Source organism: Canis aureus, chromosome 30, assembly GCF_053574225.1.
Source record: "Canis aureus isolate CA01 chromosome 30, VMU_Caureus_v.1.0, whole genome shotgun sequence".
Taxonomy (NCBI): Eukaryota; Metazoa; Chordata; class Mammalia; order Carnivora; family Canidae; genus Canis; species Canis aureus.
Genome location: NC_135640.1, coordinates 28783579 through 28796218, shown reverse-complemented (window position 1 = coordinate 28796218; position 12640 = coordinate 28783579). Strand labels below are relative to the sequence as shown.

At 35.4% G+C, this 12640-nt stretch overlaps 2 protein-coding genes across 2 annotated transcripts in view; both read left to right on the top strand.

Annotated features, from left to right (window-relative positions):
• The window catches only part of RWDD2B (RWD domain containing 2B), a 35355-nt gene extending 28814 nt beyond the window's left edge, over window positions 1-6541 (top strand). Inside the window, exon 9 of the transcript XR_013368706.1 lies at window positions 6528-6541. The gene's annotated coding sequence lies outside the window, so the exon portion shown is untranslated. The remainder of the gene's footprint in view (window positions 1-6527) is intronic.
• LTN1 (listerin E3 ubiquitin protein ligase 1) overlaps window positions 1-12640 on the top strand; it is a 66284-nt gene that overhangs the window by 3632 nt on the left and 50012 nt on the right. Inside the window, exons 2-6 of the mRNA XM_077878911.1 lie at window positions 2221-2424; window positions 2971-3069; window positions 3568-3798; window positions 6597-6649; window positions 7591-7771. Coding sequence (XP_077735037.1) covers window positions 2221-2424; window positions 2971-3069; window positions 3568-3798; window positions 6597-6649; window positions 7591-7771 — 768 coding nt within the window. The remainder of the gene's footprint in view (window positions 1-2220; window positions 2425-2970; window positions 3070-3567; window positions 3799-6596; window positions 6650-7590; window positions 7772-12640) is intronic.

The following is a 12640-nucleotide window of genomic DNA, read 5'->3' as shown; positions in this document are numbered from 1 at the left end:
CAAAATGGGAGAGGAGAGTAGGAGCTGTGACAAGGAAAGAAAAGTGTCAGGAGATAAACCTGGGAAAAGCTAAGACCAGGTGGGGAAGGATCTTGTAAGTCTTCCTGAGTTTGATCTTTAAACTGTAAATTCAGGATTTCCACCTTTAATACCTCTAGAAAACAGGCACAAAAGAATGAAGTAGTAGCATAAGAAAATTAGCTGCCAGATAGAATCAAGGTCCTTAATTTTTGAACTGTGGGTATAAGCATTTAACATACAGTAGAGGAAATACTAAGAAACAGTAACTGTATTTTAAACTCAGAGTAGACATTGAATAAAGGATACAGTTAGTATAAAATAATTTGTTATTTTAAAATAGAAGTTGGAAATCGGATACTTTTTCTTCTACATGTAATTATCACCATCAGTCTGCTATTTCAGGTCAGTTCAGAATTCAGCCTTGACTCCTTTAGCTTTTTTTATTTTTTTATTTTTTTTAACACTCCATGCCCAGCATGGAGGGATGCTTGACTGACTGAGCTACCCAAGTGCCCCTTGGCTCCTTTAGCTTTTAGCATTAATTAATTTTTTATACTATTTCATTCTGTTTTATAATAAAAGTTTATAAACGATGTTATAGATAAAATTCTGACGTCCTAATGTCATCATATTTAGTTTTCAGTGAATTGCATTACAATTCACTAACTTCCTTTGTAGCTGTTAATTCATGTACCAGTATTGAAAAGGGTGAACTGAATAATGTTAGTTCATTTTAATACAGTTCCAAAATAGAGAACCTTTTTTGAAATTAGTCTTAAATGCTACTGTTTTGGGAAAAAAATGTAATTCAGGTTATCATTTTCATTTCATACAAATTAGTTCTTGACAAAATAGTTTCCCAAACACAGTTTTGCTAGATAGGAGCAAATTGAATCACACATTTGGGAAACCCTTTCAACCACTCTTAGAAAGAAATCAGAAACAGGTGAATTAATTAATTAGCTTATTTTTAAAGGGTTAGTAATGTCATCTTGGACATTGAAGTAAGGCTTTTTTTTTTTTTTTAAGATTTTATTTATTTGCTTTAGAGAGAGAGGGCTCAGGAGCAGGGGGAAGGGTGGAGGGAGAGAGAGACTCTCAAGCAGACCCGGAACTAGATGTGGAGTCCCACATAGGGCTTGATCTTATAACTCTGAGATCATGATGTAGGCCAAAACCAACAGTCAGAGGTTTAACTGACAGCAACCCAGGCGTCCCAGAGGTATTTTTCTGTTAGATGGCAATGAGTGTGTTAACTTTCTTTCAATAGTTTAATTTTTTTTTCCCACAACCAACCCCTTAACTTTTTGCACTAGGAAGCTACTATATTGAGTATCCATCTAACATACTACTGACCTTGGTTCAAAAGAGTGTATCTTCTATCCTGACCACTGTATTGACTTTATGTCCAGAGTAATGTCTATCATTAGAGCTGAAAGAAGTTAAGATAATTTTGGATATGTGGAAATAAGTGTGTCTGTCCTAAAGGAACTCTTAGTTTTAGAAAGAGCTATTATTAGACTTGTACCATGGTGGTGGTTTAATAAATACTTGTTGAATGGTTGAATGAAAAGATGTAATTCATGTATGAATTAATTTTATATCATATACTCTTTATACTCTTATACTCTTTATATAAATTTGGAAATAAAAATTTTATAAAATAGTACTTTTTTTTTTTTAAGAATTTATTTATTCATGAGAGACACAGAGAGAGGGGCAGAGACATAGGCAGAGAGAGAAGCAGACTCTTTGTGATGAATCCAATGCAGGACTCTATCCCAGGACCCCAGGATCACACCCCCTGAGCTGAAGGCAGAGACGCTCAACCACAAAACTACCCAGGCATCCCAAAATAGTACTTATTCTTACCATATGTGATGCATTCTGAGTTTTAAAGTTTTATTCTGTTTTTTTTTTTTTGGAAAGGCTGTTATGACCCATTAAGTTGATATCATGAGCTGCTAATAGATTGTATCCAATTTAACAAACATTGTTCTGATGTTTAGCAGACCAGGAAATAACTCCTAGGATCATTATTGATAGGTTCTTTGTGATGGGAACGTTTCAGTAGGTGAAATCTTAGGCTGGAATATAAAAAGTTCTCAAATAAAAGCTTGTTCCTCAGAATTGTCAAAGACAAGTCAAAGTTAAATTTTGAACTCTTTCTGACTTTTTTCCCCCCAACTTTCTTATCAGCCTTCAAACAGTGGCCGAGCTGCAGAACTGCTTGCCAAAGAACAGGGAACAGTTCCTGGATTTATTGGTTTTGGAACATCTCAGAGTGACTTAGGCTATGTTCCTGCTATTCAAGGAGCTGAAGAAATTGACAGTCTTGTAGATTCTGATTTCCGAATGGTGCTGCGGAAACTTTCCAAGAAAGATGTCACCACAAAATTAAAAGCAAGTTTTATGTTTTCCGTAAAAATGATCAAGAAAATCCTTTTGTTAGAGCGAAATGTCATTAGTATATTTTATGTAAAGAAAAATAAGCAATCATAAAAAAAAAAGAAAAATAAGCAATCATTTATCACTAATAAGTTCTTTTACTATTGTACTTTTTTCTGATATATAGACTTAAGCTTAGTCTTATCTTTTCTGGCTTATAAATTAGTTTATTGTTCTGCACTTATTTGAACCACTTTGGAATTCTGACTACAGTTTTTCCCATTAGGGAATGTAATTTTGACCCTATAATATTAAATTGAATATTTTGTTTGTACACACTTTATTTTATTTTTGTATACGTTTTATTTTTTTAAAAAACAGAAAAGTTTCTATTATAGTATGCTGTGATGGAACTTTTCAGGTTAGTCCCGTAAGGCATAAACAGAAGCAGCGTATTCTCCCTTTACGTGAAATAGGCTAAGCTTTTAGAATAGGATAAATATAATCAATAGCCAATAGTGTGACTGTTGATTCTTAGTAATATCACTAATTTATTTTTAGGCTATGCAGGAATTTGGAACCATGTGTACAGAGAGAGACACAGAAATTGTAAAAGGAGTTCTTCCATACTGGCCAAGAATTTTCTGCAAAATTTCACTTGTAAGTATTAAAAACTTGTAGTAGTTTGTTTTTGTACAGTTTTTGAAGTCATGAGGACTATTAAATTTATATGATTGCTTTTGGTGAGGATGATAAAATGTTATGTCAGTATTGTTATGCAGATTGAATCATGTTTTTAAGGTATATTGAGAATCTTTTTTCAGAAATCAGGTAATTACTGGAGAATTACCTAGATACTTTCTAGTTAGAGTAAAATTGAACAGTTTAATTTCTTTGGATATTTACTGCGGAAGAATGAGAGTGAATTGCCCAATATTCAAGGCCTGACCTTGAGTCTATCTTGAAGAGTTTTTATCTCATTGCAAGAAGGGAAAAAGAAAAAATGAACTTTTTCACAATTTTTGAATTTACTAATTTTAGTTTAGCTCTGCATATCGGTGGATTCTTATTAATGGGTCATCATAGCATATTCAGAAATGTCTGTATTTGTATTCTTATGGGGTAGAGCTATTTTAAATCATTTTATATTTTCAATAGGATCATGATCGCCGGGTTCGAGAAGCCACACAGCAGGCTTTTGAAAAACTTATTCTTAAAGTGAAGAAACACTTGGCTCCTTATTTAAAAAGTTTAATGGGCTATTGGCTAATGGCTCAGTGTGATACTTACACACCAGCTGCATCTGCAGCAAAAGATGCCTTTGAAGCAGCTTTTCCGCCAAGCAAGCAACCTGAAGCCATAGCATTTTGTAAGGATGAAATTACAAGTGTAAGTTCTTGGAACTGTCCTCTTTTTTTTCCCCACAAGTATTTAGGGAACATGAGGCTTATTATAATGATAGCTCTTTTACATGGTATTGTGAAGGAATAACTAAGTGAAATATTCCTAATGGAAGACAGTTTTTAAAAATGGTATTTAATAAAACTGACTGGTTTTGATTTTTAAACATAATATTTTATTTTATTATTATTATTTTTAAAGATTTTTATTTATTTATTCATGAGAGACACAGAGAGAGGCAGCGATACAAGCAGAGGGAGAAGCAGGCTCCATGCAGGGAGCCTGACATGGGACTCGATCCCAGGTCTCCAGGATCAGACCCTGGGCTGAAGGTGGCACCAAACCGCTGAGCCACCTGGGCTGCCCCATAATTAACATTTTAGATTGAATTTTTCTAAGTTATTTAAATTTTTCGTCCTTAATTTATAACTTTTAGTCATAGTACCAAAAAGATTTAAGTTTATGCTTTATGTTACATGATCTGAAAAAAGAATACATCTAAAAAATCTAAATTTACTTCCCCATATTTCCATATTGATACATGTATACAGATAAACTTCATTCTTTTTGTTGGCTTTATGATATAGATGTACAACAGTTTATATAACTCCTTTTATATTAATATGCATCTGAGATTTTCCCTCTGTTTTTTATTATAACAAATACTGCTTCAGTAAACATTCTTGAACAGATCTCCTCAGACCCTGTGGGAGTGATAATAGAATTTCTAGTAAGCATATGTTGGGTCAGAGGATAAGAACATTTAAAATTTTCATGGATACTGATAAATTGCCCTTCAAAAGGTGATATAAATTTATATTCCTCTTAATGATATAAAGGTCTCTCCAACACATGGCCAGCACTTCTGCGAGACTGGTATCAGCCATAATTTTTTTTTTTGTGGCTTTCAATTTGTGTCTTATATTGTCCTTCTTCATTTCTGTTATTCCTAATATATGGGCTGGAAAAACCAGACAACCAAGCTTATTAGTATTCTCTCAAGAAATCAAAATAGATGGACTGTGAGAGAAGAGAGGAATTGAAGATTTTTAGAATTCATGGATTTTTAGAAATTCATAGAAATTCAAAGACATTCATTCCTTTATTTAGTACACCTGTGTTTCCATAACACCCTGTGTACAATATTTTCTTAAACATCCTCTCTCCTTTCAATTATCCAGCCTTCCTGTGGCTTCCCATTATACTCACAAGTCCAGATTTCTTATCCTGGCCTACAGGACTCTGCATGGTCTGGTCCCAGCTTACCTGTCTCATCTTTGCACCTAACATCTCTCCTACACACATACGTGCATTCTAGTTCCCCATTTGAGTTCTTGATTCTCCCATTCTTTATTTTTCAGGTTTACCAAGTTTGTTTTTCTAGGGACAGGGTTTGTAGCTTTAATCATATTCTCAAAGGGAGTTGTCTAATCCAAGAATCATTGGTTTATTTAAGTATTGTGAGAATGAAGTATGATGAGTTATGATACTAAGAGTTTTAGAAGATGGAGTTTGAGACAACTAATTTGGCTGTCTATAGTTTTGCATATAGTATTATAGTATTATATAGTATTATATTGGTTTTTTTGTTCTTGGTTTTGTTATGGATGGATAATTGATCATTGAATATGTGGATTTTTCCTCTATTATTTCCCCTTTACTTAGTTATGTCACAGTTCTTACAGAACTTTCCCAAGTTCAAAACCAATTTTTTAGAGAGGAGTTAGGCAAATGAAGACCAAAATGTGAGATTTATTTATTATTTCCCCTTTACTTAGTTATGTCACAGTTCTTACAGAACTTTCCCAAGTTCAAAACCAATTTTTTAGAGAGGAGTTAGGCAAATGAAGACCAAAATGTGAGATTTATTTATTATTTCCCCTTTACTTAGTTATGTCACAGTTCTTACAGAACTTTCCCAAGTTCAAAACCAATTTTTTAGAGAGGAGTTAGGCAAATGAAGACCAAAATGTGAGATTTATAAACATTATGTCATACTGTCTATAAGAACATGGGCTCTGAGTCGTAACATTGGGTTCTAGCCCCAACTGTGCCATTAGTTATTCGTGTGACCTTGGGCAAGTTTCTGTGCCTCCATTTCTTCATTTATTTATTTATTTATTTATTTTTTTTTTCATTTCTTCATTTATTAAAGTGGAAATTAACTTGTACTTCATTGAGTAGTTGTGAGGATTAACTTAATGGATGAAGTGTGCTCAAATCAATGCCTGGCTTGTGGAAAAGCTAAATAAATGATAACTATTGTTACTGCTGATAAAAGCAGTACTAGAACAGTAGGTTCCCTAGTACTGCGCCCTGGAAGTAGGCAGGCTTACTCACTTTGAATGGAGCCTTAAACTTTCCTCCTTGATGAAGCAGAGCACACACAATATGTGTTGTCCTGTTATGGGCAGGGAGGCTCTCAGAGGGGAAAACAGCCTAACTTCTCTCCCAAACTTAAAACTCATCGGTGATTCTACTTCACTGTTGTGTACAAGAGGGATAGAGGAGCGAGAGACCAGGAGTATTTAAGGGAAAACTCTTCTTGAAGGTACTGAAGATGTTCAGAAGAAGTACCCTCTCTTTCTAACTGCAAAAGCAGTCAACCTTGGGGATTGATAGGGAAAGAAAAATTGGTAAAGTTCAAACCTTCTAGTTTTGCTGCTTTAATTTTGCTACTCTTTTGGGAAGGGGTAGAAACTTTTAGATAAGATAAGGCTTATGCTCTGTTCACCATTGACAATTCAATAAAATCTCAACACTATGGGATTTTCTCCCCTCTATAGGTACTGCAGGATCATCTTATAAAAGAAACACCTGATACACTCAGTGACCCACAGTAAGTCATCTGTCTATGTAACTCATATTAAGGATTTGTTTCGCTCAAAGGTAATGAGATGATAATTTCAAGACCATATTTTTAAAAAAAGAGATTGTGAAAGTAGAGATAAAAATACTTGATATAATACTATATGCCAGGTGCCATTTTAAATGCTTTTACTTACAAGTTGTCCTGCTATTTAATTTGAATTATCTGGAAGTTACACCTTCGGTTCTTCGACAAAGAGGTATTTTTCCCCATATTTACCTTTTTTTTTTTTTTTTTAAATTTTTTAAGTGTATTTTTTTTTAAGATTTTTTTAAATTTATTTATTCATGATAGTCACAGAGAGAGAGAGAGGCAGAGACACAGGCAGAGGGAGAAGCAGGCTCCATGCAGGGAGCCCGATGTGGGATTCGATCCCGGGTCTCCAGGATCGCGCCCTGGGCCAAAGGCAGGCGCCAAACCACTGCGCCACCCAGGGATCCCCCCATATTTACCTTTTGAGAATCCTAGCAGGAGGCATATTAAGGTCTGGTTGAAATAATAAGGAACTATGAATAGTATGAATAGTACTACTCTGTTGAAAGAGAAGTAAAATGTCCCATTTATTTTTATGTATTAATCAAACTGTTAGAAGTTCATAATGGAAAGTAATCTTAGATGCACTGATATCCCTTCCCTAGAATCATCTTGCTGCTGAGAGCAGTTTATTTGCACACTTTTCTCAACCCACAGCTTTTCATTTACTTTTACTTTGTACTTGTTGAGAAATACATGATTAAAATTTTGTGTGTTTTATATTTTAAGGGAGGAGGGTTGGCACAGGGAGAATAGAATGTAGAAATAAAGCAACTTCAGTAGATATTTAATGATAAACCACTTAACATAGAAGTGACAATTATCTCCTTTGGCTTATTCTCAATCCTTATGTATATTTCTTTTCTTTCCACATCAAGAACGGTTCCAGAGGAAGAAAGAGAAGCTAAATTCTATCGTGTTGTAACTTGTTCCTTATTGGCATTAAAAAAATTGCTTTGCCTCTTACCTGAAAATGAGCTTGATTCTCTGGAGGAGAAATTTAAGTCTCTTTTATCACAGAATAAGTTTTGGAAGTATGGAAAACACAGTATACCTCAGGTATCTTAATCTTCTATTGTAAACATTCTGTGATTCCTTTTTTCCCACTGTGATATTAGTTTATATTTATACTTTATGCTTAAAACTCTATGAACACATCTTTGTGGTTAGACTGAATTCCTCTTTTACTGCAATGTTACTGTATTTTCACTTTTTTGTTTAGTTATTTAGACCTCAGATTCAGAGTTGTATTATCACACTCCTCTGTTCATGGTACTTTAAAATTGTTGGTGTGTTTGAGGCTCTTCTAACTTAGTGCATTTTTTTCTCTTTTGTCTCTGTCTCACTCTCTATCCTCCACTTAACCATTCTAAATATGCTTAGTATATGTCCTTTTATATGTAAATAGTTGATTCTTGTTACTCATGGTAATTAGGTTTTATGAGGAGCGCATGAACATTCAACTAGTGAATACTGAAGTGTTGCTCTTAAAGGATTAGGTGCCCTGCAAGTCTCTGGTCACAACATTTTTGCCACTTGGTCAAAATATAACCTTGTTTTCTGTGTGTTTGTTTAAAGACATCTTAATATATATTGTTGATTCGTTAACATCAAACTCATAGCCAATAGCACTAGAAGTCATGCCTGAATGAAGCTTACCTAACAAGTATTTTCCCTGTTAGGCACATCATAGCCTTTTTGCATGTATTTTTATTTCACATAAATGGTATTGTGTTATATTTTATTCCATTTATTTTTTTACTTAGTTCTTTTTAAGTACTGGGTGGCTCAGTTAGTTAAGTTTCTTTAACTCTTGATTTTGGCTCAGGTCATCCTCTCAGGGTCGTGAGATTGAGCCCTGCATCAGACCCCACTCTAAGCATGGAGCCTGCTGAAGATTCTCTCTCTCCAAAAAAAAAAAAAAACCATAAAGTACTAAAATACTTTAAATCTATCATGTTCTGAATACTGCTATGTAGTATTCAGGAATTTGCATCCTTTCCATTTTACCCCCCTGCATTTTCTCAGTGAGAGATGTCCTGATGCCTCTAACTCCGTGCCCCCACAGAGCAGCAGGGAACATCTTCATTCATGTGCTTTTAAATCTGCAAGGATTTATTTTTTTTTGAAATTCTCTTAACTTCTGAATTGCCAGATCAAAGAGTATATGCATACTTAATTTTTTTTTTAAAGATTCTATTTATTTATTCATGAGAGACACAGAAGGAGAGGCAGAGACATAGGCAGAGGGAGAAGCAGGCTTCCTGCAGGGAGCCCAATTTGGACTTGATCCGAAGATCAGGATCACGCCCTGAGCCAAAGGCAGACGCTCAACCCTGAGCCACCTAGGCGTCCCTGCATACTTAATATTTTGAGTGGTGCCAGATTATTCACCTGAACATTACTCTAGACTCAACTACCATTGCATAATGAGCCCTAGATCCCTATATTCTAATCAGGACTAAGCACCATTCAGTCTCTTAATTTTTATCAGTTTAACAGGAGTTCAAAATGATAGTTCTCTTTAATTACTCTGCTAACTAGTGACTTTCAGCATGTCTACATTTGTACATAAGCTTTTTAAATTTTTGTGTTTTTTCTGTAAACTACTTGTTTATATCTTTCTCCTTTCTTTCTTTTGAATTTATTTTTCTAATTTTACAAGAGTTCTTTGTATATCCTAAATACTCGAACTTTTGTTGGTTTTAGGCATTGCAAATAATATCCCATTCTATCACCTTTCCTAATGTCCTCTTTAGAAAGAAATTGTAATTTTCATGTAATCAGAGTCACTGATTTTGCCGCATGAAGGCCTTTCCTACTTTTAAACCATAAAAATATTCCATATTTTTAATTGTTATATCTTTCTTAACAGTTCTGCTTCTCATATGAAGTCTATAATCTATCAATAATCCACCTTTTAAAATGTTAAGTAGAGATCTAGTTACCTTTTTCTTCATGTATAGTGAGCAAGTTTTCCTAACATTACCCGTAAACTATTAATTCTTTCCCTATTGATTCGTGGTCCTGCCATTATGGTACATTAAATTTCTACATAGTCTTAAGTTTATCTCTAAACTCTCTCTTCTGGCCCATTAGTTTTTGTTCCTTCTTATGCCAGTACCAGAAGTTTGCATCCATTCCATTTTAATACGACATGTTAACATAACATCATGATATGTCTTAATAAGTGGTCAGGTGAGTTAACTTTTTTTGTCCTCATCTTCAAGATTGACCAAGTTGTTTTAGAACTTTATTCTTTTGGGGCACCTGGCTGGCTCAGTTGGTACAGCATGTGACTCTTGATCTCAGGGTCACAAGTTTGAGCCCCATGTTGGGAGTAGAGGTTACTTAAACAAAAACAAAAATAACTCTTCATTCTTCTATATAAATTTCAGTAAATTTATTGAATTTCTGAAAAAAATCTAACTGCAGTATTGATTGGGGTTGCAGTGAATGATTTGAGGAGGCTTCCTGTCTCGCTTGTCTTTGTGATGAGTATCTCAATTTATTCAGGTATTTAAAAAATATCTTACAATAATTTTTAAAAGATTTATTTATTTATTTATGAGAAAAATGGAGCAAGCGAGAGTTGGGATGAACAAAGGGAGAGGGACACAGAGAATCTCAAGCAGACGCCACGATGAGTGTGGAGCCTCCCTCAGGGCTCAGTCTCATGATTCTGGTATCATGACCTGAGCTGCAATCTGTGGTTTGACCCTCAACCCACTGAGCTATCCAGGCGCCCCTCCTAGGATAATTTTCAACCAACTTTATTGTAAAAAAAGTTTTTCACAATAAAATTTAGCCATTTTAGGCATAGAGTTTGGTAAGTTTTGACAAATGTATATACCCATCTACATGTACATATCCATGTAACCACTACAATCAAGATTTATCACCCAAAAATGGGTTCCTTATGTCATCCTCCCAACTCTAGGCAACCAGTGATCTGCTTTCTGTCATTACAAATTAGTCTTTGTGGGTTTTCATATAAATGGAGCCAAACATAACTCTGTATCTGGCTTCTTTTGCTTAGTATAATGTTTTTAAGATCTGTTCGTTGTTGTTGCATATATCAGTAGTCCATTCCTTTTTATTGCTAAGTTTCATGTAGTCTTTGTATGGACATGGGTTTCATTTTTCTTGGGCAAGGAAAGAAATTGATGGTTGATAGGGTTAGTATATGTTAAATTTCTAAGAAGCTACCAGACCATTGACCAAAGCGGTTGTACTATTTTGCACTTCTGTCAGTAGTGTATGAATTTTTAGTTGCTTCATATCCTCACTTCAGTATTGTTGGTTGTTTTAATTTAAGTCATCCTCACAGATGTGGGATCAGGGATCCGCAAACGATATATATAGCTCATGGGTCAAAATCTGGCACATCTGTTTTTGTAAATAGTGTTTTGTGTTGTCTGTGGCTGCTTTCATCCTAATAAAGCAGAGCTAAGTAGTGGGGAGGGACACTATATGGGCTTACAAAACCTGAACTATTTACCGTATGGCTCTTTAAAGAAAACGTTTACTGACCTCTGGGGTAGAGATTTTCCATTGTGATTTTAATTTGTATTTCCCTGATGGCCGATGATGTTGGGCATCTTTTAATGTGCTTGTTGGCCATTTGTATACTTTTTTTTTTTTTTAATTTTTTTTTTTTTTTTTTTTTATTTATGATAGTCACAGAGAGAGAGAGAGAGAGAGAGAGAGAGGCAGAGACACAGGCAGAGGGAGAAGCAGGCTCCATGCACCGGGAGCCCGACGTGGGATTCGATCCCGGGTCTCCAGGATCGCGCCCTGGGCCAAAGGCAGGCGCCAAACCGCTGCGCCACTCAGGGATCCCCATTTGTATACTTTTTTTGAGATGTCTGTTGAAGGCTTTTTCTCACTTTTTAATTTTTATTTCTGAAGTTTGAACTTGGCTGTTTTTTGGTTTTTTGTTTTTAGAGAAGGAGTATACATGCAAGCCAGGTGGAGTGAGGAGGGGCAAAGAGAGGGAAAGAATCCCAAACAGGCTCTGTGCCCAGTGTGGAGTCTTATGTGGAGCTCAGTCTCACAATCTTCAGATCATGACCTGAGCCGAAGTCAAGAGTTGGCTGCTTAACCAACTGAGTCACCAAGGCACCTCATTTTTAATTTTTATTTAAAAACATTTAAGTAGGCTCCATGCCCAACATGGGGCTTAAACTCACAACCCTGAAATCAGGAGTTCATACTGTACTGACTGAGCTAGCCAGGTGCCCCTCTTTTGACCATTTTAAAATTGAGTTTTTGGTTTTTGAGTTGGAAATGTGCTTTATTTATTGTGGATACATACATTTTGTCAGATAAAGAATCGTGAGTGTTTTCTTCCAGTTTGTGGCTTAACTTTTCATTTTGTTAATGGTTTTTAGAGAGTAGGATTTTAATCTTTATGAAGTACAATTTATCAATTTTTTTTTTTTTTTTTTACCATACTTGCTTTTGATTTCTTATCTAAAATCTTTGCCTACCTGAGGGTTGCAGAGATTTTCGCTATTCTAGAAGTTTTATAGTTTAGGTTCGTTTATTTATTTATAAATATTTTATTTGTTTATTCATGAGAGACAGAGAGGGGCAGAGGCAGAAGGAGAAGTGGGCTCTCTCTGGGGACTCTCCCAGGACTCTGGGATCATGACCTGTGCCGAAGGCACACACTTAGCTGCTTAGCCACCCAGGAGCCCCTACTTTGGGTTCATTTTTGTGAGTGTTAATTTTTGTGAGCGTCAAATTAATTTTTTAAAAAAGATTTTGTTTATTCGAGAGAGAGTGAGAGTGTGGGGGAAAGGGGAAGAGAGAGAAGCAGACTCCCCACTAAGCAGGGAGCCTGAGGCGAGGCTCGATCCTAGGACCCTGGGATCATGATGTGAGCTGAAGGCAGAGGCTTAACCAAGTGAGGCTTACCCAGGC